Source organism: Empidonax traillii, unplaced genomic scaffold, assembly GCF_003031625.1.
Source record: "Empidonax traillii isolate 1590-97213 ecotype Southwest subspecies unplaced genomic scaffold, ASM303162v1 scaffold3:size4013460, whole genome shotgun sequence".
NCBI classification, from domain to species: Eukaryota; Metazoa; Chordata; class Aves; order Passeriformes; family Tyrannidae; genus Empidonax; species Empidonax traillii.
In genome coordinates, this window is record NW_020955196.1 from 1,728,411 (window position 1) to 1,749,365 (window position 20,955).

The 20,955-nt window shown below is 41.9% G+C and overlaps 1 protein-coding gene across 1 annotated transcript in view; it reads right to left on the reverse strand.

Annotated features, from left to right (window-relative positions):
• Positions 1-20,955, reverse strand: part of KIAA1958 (KIAA1958 ortholog) — a 50,399-nt gene that overhangs the window by 10,653 nt on the left and 18,791 nt on the right. Inside the window, exon 2 of the mRNA XM_027908336.1 lies at positions 8,278-9,545. Within this exon, the coding sequence (XP_027764137.1) occupies positions 8,278-9,433 (1,156 nt within the window). The 5' untranslated portion in view covers positions 9,434-9,545. The remainder of the gene's footprint in view (positions 1-8,277; positions 9,546-20,955) is intronic.

Below are 20,955 nucleotides of genomic sequence, written 5' to 3' on the forward strand. Positions count from 1 at the left end.
GAACAAACACACCAACTCCAGCACTCCCAAGCTTGCCCAACAGCGCAGCATTGCAGAGTAGGACACTGCAGCTGCTCCCTGGGGCACACCACGGAGAACAGCAGAAACAAAAGATATTTTGCAAGACTACAGAAGAAACCCATACATCTGGTACTTAGGGGATATACAGGCAAAATATACTCAGCTCACAGCTGGACTGGAGTCTGCCATTTTATCTGCCCTGTTCCAGGTCAGTCACCTGGATTACAACCAATCCTGCAACCATCTTCAGGTCTCTCTTACGTCCACAGCTATTACCTTTAAAGGAGGGTTATAAAAACAAATTATTTGGATCTTTATATAATAGACATTAAGGGACTCTACTCTTCATAGAGGTGGAGGATATAAACATTGTGCTTACAGTTTTCACTACTGCAAACCCAAAAACATTAGAAAACTTTTAAAAAATGTGTGAAAATCCATGTGTTTCAAAATAACTGACTAAACTTTCTTCAACAATGCTCACTTCTAAGACATAATTGCTATTTTTTTAGAGCTCAGCTTTAATAAATCAGACAGTTTGGTGAAATTGGAATGCTGCTGGAGTCGGTAAGTGGCAAAACGTTACCTAGAATGTGAAGCTAATGTCAGCTTTACGTGGAGCATGCATCTTTGCATTCAGCCATATAATGTTCTAACAGCTTCCATACAATTCATGGCTAACACCATTAGAAAACTCAAAGTACTGGTTTCAGTTTAAGGCTAAAGAAAAGAGACATTTTTAGCCAATTACTTTCTTCAGGTTAAATATTTAACTCTAGAAAATAAAATTCTTTTTTTACCCAGGACTTTTTAGCAACATAGAGAAATGTTGCCCTTTCAAAGTATGTTGGTTACTTTCATGCTCTGTGGCAGAAGGAATTAAAAGGTATGATTGTGATTGCCTAACCTACCCTGAGAACTCGAAGCCGGATGATGCACAGCAGAAGTGATGCACTCGTTTTATAAAAAGGACTTGGCTTGGCAGCAATCCAGAAAGTGTTGCATACACATCCTCAGCAGGGCATCAGTTTTTCTTCCAAGTGAGTTTCCAACCCAATAAAGCATATTTAAAGTTCATTCTGGACTGGGATCCCCGTATTTAAGTATATGCTTACATAGAAGTGTAGAAATCAACTGGACCAAGTCATTATATGTTCGAAAGGTGGAAGAGGGGCACAACTGAACAACATTCATATGTATACAATGACTCAATTCACAAGCTGCTAAGAGAAAATAACAAGAAGAAAAAACAAAAATGAGGAGAGAAAAAACCTGTAAAGGTCTGAGACACATCTCCTTTGTTGAATTAAGCTTATAATTTAAAAACTATACAGATTCTCATGGCAATAAACCATGTCTTACATAACCAAACTAAGTGCTTAAATTTTCAGAAAGGTGTCCACCTTTACTCGTACAGAGGAAGTAAGATTTGCAGATGAGTACACAGATCTCAGAAGCACTGATTGCTCAGTCAACAATTTAACTAGAGCACTGGTTTGCACAAAATAACAGGTATAAATTTATAGAGCATTTTGGAAAATTTGGCACAGTGGAATTTTGTGCCTCTCTGCAAGTCATGTGGAAGAAGAAACTAGGCCCAAGCATGCATCCCCTTATAGTTTTGTCTTCTGTAAGAAGAATGTAAATGTAGAACATGTAAAACATGCCACCCCAGATGTTTAGCATGTTCTCAGCTACAGCTTACCACCAGTTTTATTGTCATTGCATGTAAGAAATACCTTTAATAAGCATATTTGAGAAAGCAATGCAAGAGGTCTTAAAGAGATGAGCCAGGACTATGAAGTTTGCTGGCTTTTGATTCACTTCAGACAGCAGCTGACAAGCAGTGCTGGGAAATACAGGAGGGAAATAAACATGTGGGGGAGAGAAGAGAGAATAAGAACAAAGGATGTGAAAAAAACGTAACACCAAAGGGAGAGATTAAAACCAGATGAGGATCCTCATCATCTGAAATCTAATTTATATCAGTGTTTCAAATGAGGCAGTCTAACTGGGGCAGCAAGCAGAGAAACAAAGCAAAGGAGAATGTAATAAATATTTTATTACATTAATCATAATAAGGTGCACTTTAAGTCTTGGCCAAAGAGTATTCTTAAATCAAGCTGAGAATGTGAGCAGTTTCAGACTCAAGAGCATGAGGACCACATGACTTTAATTAACATAATAAATCATACTGTGAACTTTCTACACAGGCTGACAGCACTTGGTTGATATATTGCTTATTAGAGGCTGCAGACATTTTTTGCTCTATTTTATTAAAGTGTCATTGGTAGTGAATCAAAAGCTACCCTTCTCTGTTCTGGCTGAACTATCTACTGCAGGTGTAAGAGCATCTGTTGGCAGCTCGTGCCATTTACTTCTGGGACCAGATGGCAGCACACACATCCAAAGAACAGCATTTCAGTATATTTTCTCTCATCCCCATCTTTAATTTAGCAAAGTACTCCAACTGCCTTGTTACTGCTTACAGTCTTATTTCTGAAATTCTCCGTTGGTGATTTTGCCCAACCAGACCTTTCCTTTCACTGCATAATCTCCAGTCAGAGTGAAGCAAGCTGGAAGGGCACAAACTCTATCAAGAGGTCACAACTTACAACCTTGTGTTAAACTGATTTCCATGCACACTTTTAAAACAGCTATTTCCTCTGCCTTCACAGGGTCAGAAAGCAGTTTTGAGGACCAGATCTTTCCATAGTTCTCCTAAGAGGATGAAGTCTAACATTTCAAGTGAAGCAGCTTTTAAGGTGGACTTTTAGCCTGCTTTTCTGTTTGGAGCCTGTGCTGAGAGTCCTTTCCTCCTCACACTCCAGAAAAAAAAATTATGACTTTGACCTTTATTTTAACCTTTGCAAACACAACTCTCATCACATTAGAAAGGGATGGAAGTTCAAAGATGCAAAAGTCTTACAAGGCTGGGGGAGACTCAACAAGCTGGGAATACACCTCAGCTTGCAGAAAGACCGCAGACCTCAGGCGTGAGATACTCTGCTAGGCAGCTGCTCACACACTCTGGCAGATCAAAGTGCACATACTTTATTCCATATTAGCCATGGCATGTCCAAGCATTTGCCAGGACAAGGAGTCCCAAGAGGTGCAGGAGCAGCTGGATATTCTACACAGAGAGGAGACAAACCTGTAAGAAAAGCATATTCATCAAGAACTGGACTGTTGTTCATGGCACAACTGACTTGTTTCTGTCCTTGAATACATTTAAACCTAATTTATCATAGTTTCATTGAGTAAATATTTAGCCACATTTTGCAGCTCTACCTGAATAAGGCCTCTTTAAATAAAATGAGGAATTTCAAATGTTTTCTAGCTCCTCAGAGAGCATACACACATTACAATACCTCTCTGCGGCTAAGAATATTGTTATTATTTCTCTTCTGTATTTACACTGTCAAAGTTTTCCTGTCAGGATTGTACTGTTATTTCCATTAAAATGTTCTGCTATACAGGGCATGAACAATCAGTTCCCCTGCTACTGAACAAGTTCATACCAAAACTAACACAAACGAATTAATGTAAGAGGTGACATGGGGTATAGTTTAAAGGATAAGTTGTGGATGTATGTTATATATATTTTATATGTATATATGGCTATTTTATTATGCACTAGCATAATAAACAGTCTGATGCATTTAACAATTGTCTGAGTGAATGGTAAACAGGACAAGTTATTTGCCTATGTTTTCTGAGGTCTATGTCAAATCACAGGAGAGGAAAGAGGCAGAAAGCCACTTCTTTACACAGAGTGAAAAAATGAAATGTAAATCTGTGAGCAAAAAGCAAAATGTGTATCAGCATACAGGCATGAATGCTGTGCTGTAATGCCACGAATAGTCTTCATGTCTGTTAATTTGCTTTCTTGGATTTACAGTCAGTAAGAGAAATCAAGCCCCAAACAAGTAGCAGTGTTCCATTTGCCAAGGATAGAAAAAACAAACAAACCATAACTTGGCACATCAACGTGACTAAAGGACAGAGCCCATCACAATCAGAACAGTGCTCCAAGCTGTGGACAAAATGAAATTATTCCCGTACAAAAACATCAGTGCTTCTGTGGCTCATTCATACTGCTATCCTTGACCAGCCACTGTGGTAAAGCAGAGATTAGGCAAATACCCAGTTAAGAGAGAGATGAGTGTAAACAGAAAATTGAATCAAGCTATTCAAGGATCAGAGATAAATATTCTTATTTTTCACAGCTTGATCTTTGGATACAGGCTTCCTGCTTGAAATAATTCAGTAATATAGCACATTGAGCTTTTTGTGACCTCGAGTAGAATAGTTCAGAGAAAATTTTTTCCTTCTCTGAACAAAACAGGGAGCCAGCTTTCTTCTTTCATTTTCCCCTGAAGTGCAATCCAAGCAATTGCAGCAAGCAATGAATTAAATATTATTAATCAACTGTTTTATGGTTTCAAGTGATGTTTTCATCACAAAGACCTAGTTAATGAAAAGCTACAACAGACCACAGTGTCACTGACAGTCAATCTGAGTTTAATCAAAAGGAACACATCCAGTTACTGTCAGTAGTTTCCCTAGGAGAAGAGATCAAACCCCATCTGGCTACAATCTCCTTTCAGGTAGTTGAAGACAGCGATAAAGTCTCCCCTCAGCCTCTTTTTCCCCAGCTCCCTCAGCCGCTCCTCACAGGATATGTGCTCCAAACCATTCACCAGGTCTGTTGTCCTCTGTTGCTTCAGCACCTCTATGTCTTTCTTGGAATGAGGGACTCAAAAATGAACAGGGAATTCCAGCTGTGGCCTCACCAGTGCCAAGTACTGGGGAATGATTACTTCCTTAGGCCTACATACTGAAGTATCAACCTCATACAAAGTGGAAAGTCACTCTCAGAAAGTACGCTTATCTAAACAATCAAGTCCCTTTCTGTTTCAGCAACACCATGTGAAGTACAAAAGGGAAGTGCAGAAAAATACTTACAATATTTCACCTAAGAGCTCTATACAAATATCAGACTGCAATCTGATGCACAGCATTTTATAATGGTAATGTTCAGACAGAGACTTACATGAACACCTGGAACCAACAGAGATGTCCACATTGAGAGCAGAACAAGAGTCAAACCATGTTAGATGCCAACCATGAAAGGCTGCAACCCCTGCTCACACTGTCTTGTGACAAGAGCACGGGAACAGAACTAGATCTTTGTCCAAGTCATCAGGCTAAGCTGATTATCAGGTACTGATCTGGGATCCCAACACACCAGTTACAGAAAATAAAAGAATGGAGAGGATGTTGGAGCAGAGACATCAGAGGTAGCAAAGCTAAGTACTGCCCTCACCACAGACCAGGATCCATCATGGCACACATTCAAATGCTGATACTGTTCGATAACCACGATGACAGGACAGTGAGAGGCACTATGATGGTACCATAGAATATCATTTGCCACATCTCTGACAAAAGCAACAATCCTAGTCAATTCATTTAGATGATTTTTTTACTTCACACTTCACTGCTCTGTGTACTGCACAGTTTGTACAAATAGATTTGGTTTTTCTTTTTTTCATGGAGCTCTTTGCTCCTCTATTTATAGTGCTGGACTAATGTTGGACCAGAGATATCTTGCTGCACTGTCTTGTTAATACAAAGCACATCTTCACCCTCAGTTTTCAAGTGGACAGTGTGTATTCTTCCTCAGTTCTTCAGCAATTGTGCTTACGAAGTAAGTCCTACCTCTCTGAGAATCAAAACTTGCCTTCATACAAAACAAGCTCTGTCCTTCTCTGAGCAATAGTCTTCCTCCATATCCTCCTGCAATAATACCAAATCTTTTCCATTCCTGGTTTTAGCCATGAAAGTGTCACTAATTTCTCTAAGCTGCATGTACTGCAACCTAAAGCATGATGTTTCTTACTCACCTTCCATCTCCACTGATGTGATCTACCTTGCCTTTGCTGGTTCTTGGACACAAAAAAGCAAATCAAGTATTAGCAAAAGCAAAGGACAAAAGAGGTTGTTTGGGAAGTAGAAATTGCAGAAATTTCCTGCTCTTCACTATTGCAAAGAATTTCTCTCCTAACTGATGCAGATCCTCTCAGTTTTTCCAGAACAAGAAAAGGACTACAGTACCTACATATATTCTTGAATGCTTTGCTACTAAAGTGGTAATGAAAGACCTGAAAATTCACAGGCCCTAGGCTCTTCGATGTAATTAGTTCCTGCCTTTTTTTACATAAGAATTACACTCATATCTGGCTGACAGGAAATTTTTACACAGGATAGATAAATGTCTTCTTGCAGTTCAATATAGCTCGAATTTTATGTATCATGACCCACTTCCAGTACACTGCTCTTTTTTAGGAGACAACCTAATGAAATCATTGTACATGAGCAATCACCCTAATCTAATCTTTAATCAAACCTCAATGTTTTATCAAGAATCTGCTGTGCAGAAATACGCATCTGTAATAAATTCACTTGCCAACATCGTTCACTTTTCTGCAACTTGAAGATTTATTAATGCCAGTCCTTCTTTCCCAAAGGAGCAGGCTCTATGGAAATGGGAGAATTCACTCACATATCAAGTTTTAGTCATATGCCAATTATTTTACCCTCATTAAATTGCCACTACTGCTGAGTAGAGTAACAGCATATGACAACAACACTATACCAGGAAAGGAACTGCGTAATATTCTTTGGAAGAGCATAAGAAATTTAACTACAAAGAACATAACTGTTTGAACTGGAATTTGGACAGCACTCTGAGAACCACATCACTGTCCATGCAAAACGCATTAGAAGGTTTTGAGGGTTGATTTATGCAGTGGGTGCAATCCAGGAGCAATCCCACTTTGTCCTCAAAGTGAGACTAGATATGGACTAACCCTGGTCTTGAAACCATACAGAAGTGAAAATGCGGTGCTGCATGCATTCCTGTAAGGTTTAATCCTAAGCAGTAACAATTGCTGATCTTGTTTGGCTTCTCAGGACCTGGCAAAAACACTTTAGATTTTTTAATGGTTCTGTTAAAAGTAAATCACGCTCCCAGATAACACACACCTAACACAAAAAAATTCTCCCTACGTTTCTGTTCTGTTGTCCCAGATTGCAAGTTTGAGACTGAGCAAGTTGCAAGGGCAGGTTGGTAGATACCAGCTCTAGTATATATAGTAGTGACAGACTATAAACTGAGGAAGGCAGAATAAATAGATTTACCACACAATTTGGATTGAGTAGCATCAGGCATACCACCTCTCTCACATTTAGCTGAGCAGAGTCAGTTCTAAACCAGATGGAGTTTAGTAAGGGAATTTCCACAAGGGATGCGATATGACAGGACTGCTGCAAAATAACTTCTCAAAGATGCAGCCATGCAGAAATGATGGCTGAAATATATGCTTTGGTGTAACTAAGACAATTATCATCCCTTCTAATTTCTAATGCTTAGGGGTTTTACTTCGTAAAACTCGGTATTTAACTTTGTTATTTTATCTGGCAACAAGATCTACAGGCTCTTGCCAATTAATAGCTTTATTGGTATTCAATCAGATTTCAGGATGTCCAGTTGAAGTATCATCCAGTCTGTTAAAGTCATTGTTTTTAGTGCTTACTGAAATTATGGACATGGGGCACAAGTATTCTCACCAAGAAAAGGGAAAAAAAAATTTTTTATTAAGGATTAAAGTGTTATCAATTTCATGGTTAAGCCTTTAGTTATACTTCTCATCTCTGCTGACTGCTCTGATTTACAGGCAAGGGAAATAGTTTAATGATTTACAGAAGTGCAAACCTCTCTCCTGGTACTCTCCTTGTACTCTCCTTTGCCTCTCCATGTCCAACATCACTCTTCTGACAGGGTCAAGGCAACACCTGACCCCCTACCTCCAGGCTACATTGGTTGAGACCATTTCTTTCTGGTTCACCAAAAGAGTTCATGGCTTGGTTTCATGTCCTCCCTGACCCATGCACACAGCAAAGTGGCTGCATGCTCTCTCCCGTGAAAAACTGTAACCAAAATTGACCTAAAAAAGCATTTTCCCTGTGGCTGCAATACACTTCCTCATGGGGTAGTGCGCCTGGCCTTTGCTCAGTTGAGATCTTCCAAATCCTCTTCCAAATGTATGTGGGTTCTCTGCCTACTGAGTTATGTGCCAGCAGGACCCTGATGCAATCCAGCACATCCTCACAGGCTGCCCCATCACTGAGCCATGCCTGGTGACCACCCCTAAAATGCTGCCGCCCCTCACCTCCCGCCCAGCATCCTACCTGGCATCAACTGAGCCACTGCCTCCGGAGTGGTGGTGGGCACGGCATGGGACTGCTGCTGGCTGGAGCTGACCTCAGGCTCAGCACTCACCGAGGGCGAGCCAGCCACCTCGCCACCTGGGGTCAGCTGTGGGACAGACGGGAGAGTCTCCTCAGCAGCTGGTGGCTCCTCTTGACCAGGCAGCTGCAGTGCTGAGAGGGGGATGCTGATGGGTTTCCCGGCAGTGGTGGTGGCATTGGAGCTGGTGGCTGGCACTTGCAGGGCAGCCACAGGGCCACTGCCTGCCCCCCGTGCTGGGGAGGCCAGGGGTCCCCGGGGTGGCCGCTGTGTGGCCATGCGGGGCAGGCCCGGTGGGGAGGAGCAGAGACGCTGGGGGTCGGGGTCGGGGACGGTGATGGGCTGGGGCACAGCCCTGGTGGGTACCAGGCAGGAGGGGCCAGCCTGGGGCTGCGGCTTGGGTTTGGACATCTGCGTCAGGGCCAGGGCTGGCCCGTCGGCGCCGGCAGTCAGCTCAGCATTGGCCACTATATAGTAGTCCTCAGGGAGCTCCTGCTTGATCTTCTTGAGCAGCACATCGCTGCCACCCTCATCAGCGGGCTGTGCCTGGGTGGCCGTGGGCAGCCCGGCAGCCGGACGCTTGCGGGGACCAGCGGGGGCACGGTGGGGGTGCGGCTCAAAGTCACTGTCCTCATCGGTGACAGAGGACTCACAGACCATGTCAAACAGAGTGGCTTCATCCTCGTACTCCTCCACCGGCTCACCCAGCTCCGACGGCTCGCTGCAATAGGAGAAGTCGCAGGAGTCACGAGTGCGGGTGCAATCCAGCTTGGTCTTCCCTGGCCGACCCTGGTAGCGCTCCAGGGGGCTGGCCTGTGCCTCTGATGGCACACCCAGCATGCTAGGACTGTCCGAATTGAAGCTGCGGCTGTCCTGGAAGCAGACACGCTCCTGGGAGCCAGCCCGGCAAGTGGCAGCCAGGGGCCAGTGGTAGGCATGGCCAGCACTGCATCCCCACATGGCCGTCAGGTTGCCATGGGCCCCCTCGGAAAGCAGGTGCTTGAGGTTGGGGATGAGGCTGCAGATGGTTCCATGGCTGTGGGCCCAGCTCACCAGCTTGGAGAGGTTTTCGGAGGAGGTGTGAAGGCAGTCCTCCATGGCACAGGATCAAAAACACCTCGCTGCTGGGAAGTCAGCTGAAGACGTGGCTCAGATTACACGGTCCTGGCACTCATGACTGCATGTTGCCAAGCTCATGCTTGCTGCTCACCTGCAAACAGAGAGCAAAATCCTGCTCTTCAGCGCTCCCAAAGCATAACCACATTTGCACAAGCAAATGAAACATTTGTAAGCTTAGCTAAACCCATTTCACTCTCATTCTCATGCCCTTCAAAACATGTTTCTCAAAACTTCGCCTGCTTTTAAGCAGCCACATTCCTCGTTCTGCCTGCAAAGAGCCTACCTTTAAACCCAAAGGAAGAAACATCCTTGCAATATACAACTAAAGATAAAACTGCTTTTCAAATAAGCCAGTTCAGTAACAGTGGCAATATGATTTGAAGCTTAAATCTCTGACAAGGCCTGAATTTGAGTTTTCAGTATAAGGAAGAATCAAACAAGGTCACCCTTCACTGTGCTATACTGATAATCATCAGACATTCAAAGTTTTAAGAAAAATTCAAAGAACCTGAAAGACTTAAGCCATAACCTTCCTTAAGCTTTGAGAATTAACATTTTGATTTTTTATCATACTGTTTATTTTCCAAGATCTAAATCATGATTCAGTTCAAGAAAAACATTTGCCATTTTTATGGCAAGTACAAGATGACAGCAAAGTCTGAGCATCTCTCTTTTTGTACACCTAATGCCAGAGAAGTCATCTCAGTGATCTCAGATGGACAAAGTATCTGTGAACTTGCACTTATTTATGCAGATCTGTTTGGAGGCTCTTCCTAGTTTTCTCCTGTGCTTTGTGAAGAGGACCTGCAAGTCTTGGAGTTCCTGTTGTTCTCATTTCAATTCTATTCTCGTATAAGCAGAAAAGCCCTTTATATATTTTCCAGCTGAAATGCAGCACTGATGATGTTACACCTCATTTCGTTCCCTGTCCTCTTCTATATAAGCATTTTTAGATGCAAAATGAACCGTGTCATGGCTCAAAAGCTAACACAAGGGGTAACTGCCCCTGGAGAATGCTTTCCCTAAAATCAACACAAATTACTACCTGTCTACATAGTTGCTTTTCAACATCATTTGCCAGTTAGTAGCAGGTAGCCGGTTCGCTCTGTGCCAAGAGAGGAGGCTGTGTTTCAATGGTTTTGCAGCCTGCACATCCCTGCCCACTCACTCCCATTCACCTGGCAAAGGTTGGCCTGTGCAAACCAAAACTGGAAACAAAATGGACAAGTAGTGCCTAGGATATTTTTCTCCACAAGGCTCCTCATGGGTCTTTACACCCTACCCAGGCCCTGAATCTTTGGTGGGGTCACGAACGGAGCCAGGATGGAAATGTCTAGATACTTTAAAAACTTCTAGGTATTTTTCCAATATCTTTGAAATTAGGCCTGATATGGAGGGAATGGATAAACAGAAAGAAGCAAATAATTAGGAAACAGAGATAAAATTCTGTAAAATTTAAGCTTCTATTACAGCCCACATGAAACACAGGAATGGTACAGATCTCACAGCATCACCTGCAACATCAAGCTCCTCACATGACCAGTGCCTCTGTGCAGTATAATGAATGCAGAAGGTCCCCAACTTGCAAGCCTTTTAGGCACTGAAGAAGGATCCCCTTTGCAAACATACAACTTATAAATATCTAAAACTTCTTTTTTATGTTATTTGTTTTAAACCTCTTAAAGATTCGCTGTGAAGTCTTGACAGAGGTCGAAACCCCCAAGGCATCCACATACCTTCTGAGAGACATATTCAAAGATATGTACTTCCAATGCACCCTACCACAGAAGAAACACCAAAAGATTGGAAGAGGAACACCAAGGCAAAGAAGACAACCTGGAAAGTGAACAGGGGAAAGCTATAGTCAGTGATATAGTCCGAAGCTACTTCAGTGTAAACCCAAGGGGTACCATGGAGCTGCTCAATTGGTACATGACCAGAGATGTATCTTGGGAAGACAGAAAGCCCAGTTCATTGGAAGAACCATTTTTCCCTCAGGGAAATGAGATAAGGTTGACTGCCACAGTCAAGATTGTGCAGGGCTGAAAATCCAAAGACAACAGTTATTCAGAAGCACCGTGTCTTCAGTTTGCCAACCGCAGCAGAAGATGCCAACGGCAGTTTGGCAGAGAGGGGACTCATGCTGTACAAAGCACACCAAATGCATCATTATCTACCTGGTTTCCTGAAGAAGGAACTTGTCTGCTCAGTCAGACAGCATGATGCTGGCTGACAGTCTGCTCTTGTTTGCTAAATCACATTTCAGAGATTATGTAAGTCCTTCATTCAGACTGGCAAGATCTGATAAGATGACTCATGCTTAATAACCTGGTAATATGATAACTCTGAAATCATACAGTAACTAGCAAAAACATGCTATATCTTCAGTGTGAATAACACTGGTATTTTAACTGCGTTACAGAAGCCTCCCATTGCACTTTCCTGCAGTTCAGAGCCTATAAATATCTAATTCAGAGTGAAGCATGTCTGGGCACTGGAAAGTCACTGCAGTTATCTGGACCCTAAAGTAAGTGCCCAATTTTAAGCCTTTTTTAGCTTTTACAATCTCATTTACAACGCGTCACTATAATGACTAATGTGTACAGAATACGTGCCATGTGAGAAAGCGTTATTGTTGCAAATCCATTCCTTGAAATCTGTGAATGCAATTAAGGGGAACACCATTTGATCTTGGAAAGAGAATATTTTTGGTAACCAGAACCAGGGTTTTGCCACAGCAGATCTACTTGGGGACCAAAGGGCGATGAAGAACAGCAACTCCTAGCAAGTAGCCCTCTTCTGTGTTCTGGGATGGGACTTGGCTTAGCCAGCGCTTGATGCAGACAAAATTCTTCCCGATTTTACCCACAGCAGTAGCAACAATGCAAGGATGCAGAGAAGATGCACTGACACCAGGCAAATCTCAGAGCAATACCAGTTGGTAGCTCACCAATATAAACCCTTTACTTTATCCCATGAAGAGAATGAACAAATACCTTTGGAGAGCAAAGACCTGGCTATCTCAAATGCCTTTTCCACTTTGGCTCCCTGCACATGAGAGTGAAAGAGTGGAGTTCTGACTAGGACCTCATGGGAGATTCTTCAGAGCAAACAGGGAAATCTGTGATGTGGCTCCCTCAGAAAGGAGGCAGCAGAGGTGAGGAGGCAGTGAAGTAGGATGCAGGATGAAGTAGCTAAATGGAAAAAAATGGGATGATGCAGAAGTGTACAGTGGGAAGTGTGTGTACTCCAGCAGGGCCTGTACACTGGAGTGTGCATTTGGTGGACCCACAGCTCCAGGCTGGCAATGGCAGCATTTTGTTGAAAAGAAGGAAAGAAATCTTACTGGGATCCTGTCCTCTCACAGACTCGGGTAGTTAGGAATGGATTTCCTTCCCAGGATAATATTAGACAAGTTGATTCAGACTAGCTTGCATCACACATGTGTATGTTTGAAATTCTATTACTACTACTGATTCTTAGCACTTCCATGCTGATTTTTCTCAAGGGAACAGTATTGCCAGGACTACATTAACAAAGCTCTTGGGTATGATGCCAAGATTTCTGAGAATTTTCTAGAAGTCCAAGATTCTCGAGTAAGACTACAGTGCAAACATTACTTTTGTAATAATAAAAAATAATCTTTCTAATCTTTCTAATCACACAGCTGATTAAAATTTTAGAATTTAGAATTAAAAATTCTAAAAACTGAATCCTAAAAGTTTAAAAGACATGTGTAAAACCCCCTGCATTTACTCATTTTAAAAGCATGGATTCCAAACCATTCGTGCAACAGCTGAAACCTGACTTTATTTAAAGAGTTTTTATGGAGAAGCAATGTTTTATCAGCTTCTACATTCAAAATAATGTAGAAAGCTTTTGGACTCTGCTTTCTCATCCTAGCAAAAGAAGCTCAGAATATTTTAAATCCTCTCTGTTTTCAGCCTCCACCCTGTCCAAACTTACCAAGCTGTTACTTCATCACCATTTGAAGGGGAAGCACTGTTTTATTTTTTGAAAGACCTATCTTTTCCTATTTAAAAGTAAGAAAACACAATTGACAGCTAACAGATTGAAAACACTGTGTATTACAAGTTTAGCCACGATGGTGTAAGTATCTATCTCATTCACCATTTTAGCTAATGGACAATATTAGGCCTTCTCTTGTTACTAGCATTTCTTAAGCCAAATGTTTAGCACTGATAAATGACTGAGGTCAACAACAGCAGAAATCCAAGTCTCAATTCACCAGAGAAGGCAGAGTAGTACTGAGATCCCCACAAGGTCCTGCTGCATTCCCACAAGCCCCGCCAGCCATCAGTGTAGGATCACCTGTAGTATTTCTCTTTTACAAAGTAAGATGCTGAAGTAAACTCAGCAGGAGCTGCAGCCTCATCCAGATAGAGGTCCACAAATGTTGAGGGCCCCGCTATGCATCAGAGCACCCAAAATCATGCCACTGCTATCACCTTCTCTGCTATCTGCTATAATGGAAATCCTACTAACAGTGGACTTAAAACTCAGCCTCTTTGTCCCAGTGTTTCAATTTCTCCACTGATATTGCTAAGGATGTCATCAACTTGTCAAAGAACTAAGACGGATAACTAGTCAATCAAAACAGACCAGCAAACTGGAAGGACTGGGAATAGGTCAGTGCATTTTCTATAGCTGTAGACTTCAAGAGTACAAAACTTTTATGTCAACCCAAATATTATTGAATTTACTTTTTGCTTGAAAGACTATGAAGCAAGAAGCAGCAGAGATAGAGAGAAAGCAAGTGTGTAGAAAATAATGACACCTTATGGGCAAGGTGTGCTTCACCTTGATCTTCCAGTTTACATGGGGGAAAGGAGTTGACTTCCACCTCTGATACAAACTGCACGTGGCTCCTTTTAGTTAGGAAAACATGTTTTGAATTGAGTGTCTCTCTAGAAAACAAAAGGAAATGCATTACAGAGGAAAGGCTCACAAATTCTGGCAAGTTCTGCAAGCCTGTGAGGTAGTTTGGCAATGTCACGTACTCTTAAACTAGTGAGTAATTCCTCTAGCTATGCTTATTTGTCACTGTTCCTTATCACTTTTGTACAGTCTCCAGCTGGTGTCTTTAAGGGAAAAACAACTTTTCACCTCAACAAAATCACTATTTCCAAACTATATAAGCCTGTTCTATTTCTCTATGTTTTTATCTCTGTATTTATTGAGAAATAAATAGGAATGCATGGTAGAAACAAAACAAAACCTTCATGCTAATTTTCCACCTCCACAGTTCTAGGCTCATCCCACATTTTACATAAGTTCAGTCACTTAAATGTAGCAGGTGACTTCCCTTCTGTGTGTATTTCAGAGCTTCTGTGGTTATATCTAGGGCTTTTCAAAGTCATTAGGAACTCTGCTACTTAACAAGCAGGACAGAGTTTTCCCCACAATGAACCGTAATTATGATTCTATCAACAATAAGCACCAAGAATGATTTCCTGAGAGAGGCGTGCAGGGGGTAGTAGGAAGAAAAAATAATACACATGTTTCTGGGCAATTAATGCTGTTCCCCATTCAGAAAAATGTCATGGCTGTCTGTCACATTCACTTCACAAGGCTGCAGCTCCTTCTAAGTTAGTCTTCAGGATAGATGCTTTCCTTGCCAAGTGTGGCACGCCTTCAGCTGCAGCTGTCATCACAAGCCAGAGGAAAGCAGCAAAACCTGTTTGTTGGTGAAACGCCTTCAACTGGCTGAGAAAGAAAAGGATTTGGCTGGGACAGCATTTGTGGGTTTCCTTGCCTTTTCACATGGAAGGCTATCACAGGATGAAGAGCCTCCCAAGGGCCTTGCCTCATTCACAAGATAAAGTGATTCGTCCACTAACAGCAGGACAGACTAAGGAACTGTTTGGGGGCTCTACTCTTAATATGAATGTAATGCTACAGACACCACTGCTTCTAGTTTTGTATTCCTCCCCCCCCCCCAGCATCTACTAAACAGGAGATATGTGAGCCTTGCTCTTGCACACTGCGGCTAAAGGGTCACTTGACAGTGCCCTGCTTTATCCTTTTTACCCTGTGTCTTCCTCACATATCCCATAAAGGACATGTTTTGCCATGCTCTTCACAGAAGCTCTGTAGCACTAACGTAATCCTGTAAAATATTAACACTCCACACTGCTTACAGCTGAGCAGTGTACAGCTGAACCCAGAAGAGATTTAAGGATTTTGAAAGCACTGAACAGTATAAACATATTGATAGTCTTTAAGTAGTGTGAAGACAGAGAAATCCTCTTTTTCTATTCAGTGTTTAGCACGCGCACCCCTGAAAATTTCTCTAAAAGCCTCAGTGAAACCTAATTAATTTTGTTCATGCAGACACTTCTCACTGTGGTCTGCAATGAGATACAAGACCTAAGATATAACATGGATTCTGTGCCCTGGACTGAAATCTGTGTTTCTTCAGACTGAGAACTGAAAGCAAGTTTTAAGACTAGCAGTTCTGTGGAATTATAGACTGTTGGATGAACTGTCCAATGACCATTACATGCTCCTAGGTTACTGACACAGGCTGAGGGGAACTGCAGAGAATTACCATGGAAATCATTTCCTCTTCTACTTACACTCTCTGAGCAGCATTGAAATTCAGTGTTTCACCTCACCAACATGCAGTGCTGGGCAGCACTTGTAACTGCTCAGATCTCTGATGAAATCTAGCTTGCCTCACAACTCCAGTTCAAGTTGCATCTCCACATCAGAATTTAATAAATAAGCACACTCTTAGGAAACTCTTTGGAGCGTGCTGGTTTGGGGGTTTTTTTTTTGCATTTATATGTACATTTGAATGAGCATGACTGTGTCCTAAGTGCATATATGTGCATTTATTCTGCCTATACCTCAAACTCTAAGCCTGAAGAAGGAAAAGGAGTAGAAAGGAATTATCAAGTCTTCATCCTGTCACCAACCAGTTTTCAGAAGGCTGCTCCCATGTAACAATTTTCAATGCACTTTAAAAAATGGCAGAATTTTGATGCAGGGAAAACACAATCAGTTTTATGTGGCCTTGAACTGAACCCAGAAATCAAGTCCTGCATAACTGAACTGCTAAAGCACCAGACTCCTCCTGAAGTTAGGATGAATCAAGCCCTGCCTTTCTTGGAGCTCCTATCAAATTTACATTTACATTTCAGAATGCTGCCTGCTGCAATGGCCAAAAACGACCAAACGTATGTATGATCCAGCACATATATACTAGGAATGCCCAGGTGGCTAAGAAGGCCAGTGGTATTCCGGCTTGTATCAGCAGTGGTGTGTCCAGCAGGACCAGGGCAGAGATTGTCCCCCTGTACTAGGCACTGATGAGGCCACACCTCAAGTCCTGCGTTCAATTTTGGGCCCCTCACGACTACAGAGACATTGAGGGTCTGGAGCGTGTCCAGAGAAAGGCAACAGAGCTGGTGAAGGATCCAGAGAGTAAGTCCCATGAGGAGCAGCTGAGGGAGCAGGGGTTGTTTAGCTTGGAGAGCAAGAAGCTCAGGAGAGACTTTATCACTCTCTACCACTACCTGAGCAGGTTGTAGCCAGGTGGGTGTGAGTCTCTTCTCCCAGGCAACAACCAATAGGACAGGAACACACAGTCTCAACTTGAACCTCTCAAGAGGTTCAAGTTGGACATTAGGAGGAATTTCTTTGCAGTAGGGGTGATTAAACATTGGAATGTGCTGGCCAAGGAAGTGGTGGAGTCACTGTCCCTAAAGATGTTTAAGGAAAGACTGGACATGGCACTTAGGGCCATGGTCTAGTTGACATGGTGGTGTTTGGTCACAGATTGGACTCAATGATCTCAGAGGTCTTTTCCAAGCTAATTGATATTGTCATCCTGTAGTTTTGATATCTGCTTTTTGGCAAGCCCAAACTGATTCAAATATGCCTGTATACTCATAAACTTCTTGTACCATTATCTTTGATAGATGGCATTTTTTAGTTGAGTCACCAGTACTTTGATTCCTTTAGTAATAATCTTGATTCTCTTGATTTGAGTTCACATTTTGTCTACCAAAATATAATATAAAAGCCAAATCAAAACAAAAAGCCATCAGGATAAGTTATTTACCATGCTCTATTTCTAACAAATTTGCTAAGGAACTCGGCATGACTGGGTACCCCCACATACACCTGCCCACAGGTGTCTACCTGAAAACTCTTTCCAGAGATTTGCAAATCATATGTAAATATGAAGCCTGTGCTCAAATGCAGCTATAGAGGTGTGTTACAGCTCTGGCAAACAGCACGTTTGGAGCTGTTTGGTTTCTGGTCCAGATTTAGATTTTACCCAAGAGTTTCCAACGGGTTATGAAAGCCCAATGCCACAGCTGTAGTCCTCAGAAAAGGGCTAAGGCATGGTAAGGAAGATAAGAATAAGACCTCTTGCTCCATTTTTGTCAATGCAGTATCTATTGTAAGTGCTAGAAATTCTTATCTCCACTTTTAATGACTGCAGGCTATGTTTTATACAAGACCTGGCATCATCACTCAAAGCAAGCTGGACAGGGGGGAACAGTGTGACAACAGCAACACAACTTTCCAGAGCAAACACAACATGTCCCTGGTTTTTATTTTGCCAGAACTGGGTCTTGCAATGACCAAGCAGGGACTCTCAGGTGCATCTAGCATTAAATGTGGAGCCTCTGGGATAAAACCTGCTCTGGGAAGAGGCGAAAATGACAGTAACAGGGAACTCTGAACCCAGCCAGCACTGTAATAATTAAACAGTTCTGCTGAAGCAGTGCCAGGGTAAGGACCTGGTATTCACAGTGCCTCCATGAGCTTTGGCAATGTGAGTGATGGCAACATCAGCATAAATGGGATGGTGACACCAATGCACGTTGCTACACCATGCAACCAATCTGACAGAACAGAGGAGTACTTGAGAAGGTGCCTGTGCATTAGGATTAGCAAAACGTGGCAGGGAGTTTTACTGTAGCCTCAAATCAGTCTTGGCCATCTCTCCTATTTTACCAGCTCTGTATTCAGCAAAGAACATTTTTAAAGAAAGAACACATTTTCTGGAAAATAATTTCTGAACAGTATATCAACAATAAGATTTCAAGGTGCTGAGCACTGGAGGGGGAAAAAAAAAGTCTAGATTTTCTTAATTTACCATGGAGCCTATCTATCATGGATTGGTTATTTTGTATTGTTAATTAAAATTCATTCCAAAATTGCATCTGTCTTCACTCCATTTCTTATGATGACCTGGATATAAAGCTGCATTTTATCAGAGGCACTAACATTTGCCTCAGCATGCAGGTCACAGTCATTCTTTAATGGAGAAACTGCATCACGTTTTTGGAAAATCCTCAAAACACACAATTTCCTGAGAGTACAACAAAGTGTGTGTACCTTCTTTACTTTTAAAATTACCATGAGAAGAATGAAGCACATACAGCCTGAAGGCAAGATGTTTTCCCTGGCCTTTAATTTTCCTAAAAGTTGTATTAAGAGAAAGTCTGCATAATTTACTAGAAAGAAAGAGGGAATGTTAACATTGACTTGCACAAAAATTATGAACACCAAACTCTCCCATCTTCTTAGAGGGAAATCAATCAGTTCCAGCCCAGACAACTTAACTATTCCATGCTATTCCTTACAAGCAAACACAAGCGGCTTCTGTGGATAAAAGACTTAACTGTGCCAGATTTGGGTTGTGTTTTTTATTTGTAGGATTTCTTTCATTTCAAGGCTTTTCTAAACCAAAGGGAATTTGGAATAGTGCAACTATGGCAATATTAAAAACATGGACTACTTGCCTAAATACTGCCAGTGAAACCACAGCATTAAGCACCTACAAAAATCAAGGGTGTTGTTTCCTACAGAAAATTAGAACAACTGCAGAAACTCAGCATTTCAGTGTGAGGATGAAATTCCACTTTCTATACTAGAATTTAAGGGTTTAAGTGTTCCCTTTTTTTTAACATAGAGATGGTTTTGGATGCTAAACGATTTTCCAAGGACTTAATTCTCAGCAAAAAAACATTCTCAAACTGTCTTTAGAATGTGCTTTTTGAAGTATCAAGAAGTATTGCTATCATTAAACCACTGGCATCAGACTGACACCCTATCCTGCCATTGCTTTTTAAAATCTTTTTAAAAACTCTCAGTCATAAAGAAAAGAGTTGTTCTTAGAGAATGGACTAGGAAAAAAATACAAGAAGTATAAAGACAACAGATTATTCCATGAGTAGGCTTGTATCCAGCTGTGCATAAACAGCTCATACGCAACCAAGTCCCTAATAAAGTTCCTGCACCTGACTTTGACATGATGTAGAAACACAAGTAATATGAAAGCTGCCCTAGAAATGCACCATCAAGGATTTTCATTCAGATACAAGCCAGTCAGAAATACTGAGTAACAACCTGTAGTCAACAGCCACAGGACAAAAAAATCAGAAATGCTCCACCCAACTATGTGCCAAGTTTTCTATTATCCCTTGAAACATACCTAGCTGTGTGCCTCTAACATCTGATCAATTCAGATTAAAATTAAAATTACACCAAGGTTTAGAATAGATTACAGTTTAGGATTACTGAGATGGGTTCCCTGAGAGTTCTCAAAGAGATCAACACCTCATAATGCTTACCCACATACAGCTGAGGACTTGGTGGCAACCCCACAGGTCAAGCAGCCTGACCTACTGTTCTCCTGATGGAGAAAACAGGGAGTGGGTCACAGGATAGCATGGAATTCTGAGGGACTGAGCCTCCCCAGGCCACTCTGCATTGCACTTTGAAAGCTTGCAGGTCTGAGTTCAGTGGGACTGGAGCCACAGAGTCTTTCACAGCTGTACATGGAAAAGGTCCCTTTGACCTTATCTGGCTCAGTCAACCCAGGCCCCAGTTCTTAGAAGCATTTATGTAATCAAAAGGATGGACAAGTACCAAATGGGATTTTTGAAGGTCTACGTAGACATGTAACCTAAACATCTATAAAATCTGACCCTGAATGTCTAAAACCATGACAAAAGCTTTAGTTAGGCAAGTTCCAAAGCTTTGGCCAAAAGAACTAAGCGTGCGTTCTCAAGAAGGCATAGTTCTTATTACCAAGAGTACAAGATTTGACATGTACAACATGTAGATTTAGGGATGGTGCATAATTAAGAAACAGAGAGAAAACCCAGAATATTCATGTTTTACATATAGAGGCATTAGCAGCTGGCATGCAAAAGACTTCGGAAGAAGAGCTCTATCTATCATGGAGGACTTTTGAGTCTCAAGAACTCTCACTTACGTCCTCTTGGAGGTTCAGAACCAGGACTGTAGCCCTCAGAAAACTGGAGTTCAGAACAATATGCTACATATACTGCTCAATATTTGGTAAAGCAAGTGAAATTAAGACTTAAAAAATCACTCAACCACTAAAATGGAAACGGGTGTGTAAGAAAAAAAATCAATTTAGTTGCTACACTGTTGGATTGCATTAACCTGTGAACGGCCCATCCCTGGCAGTGTTCAAGGCCAGGTTAGAG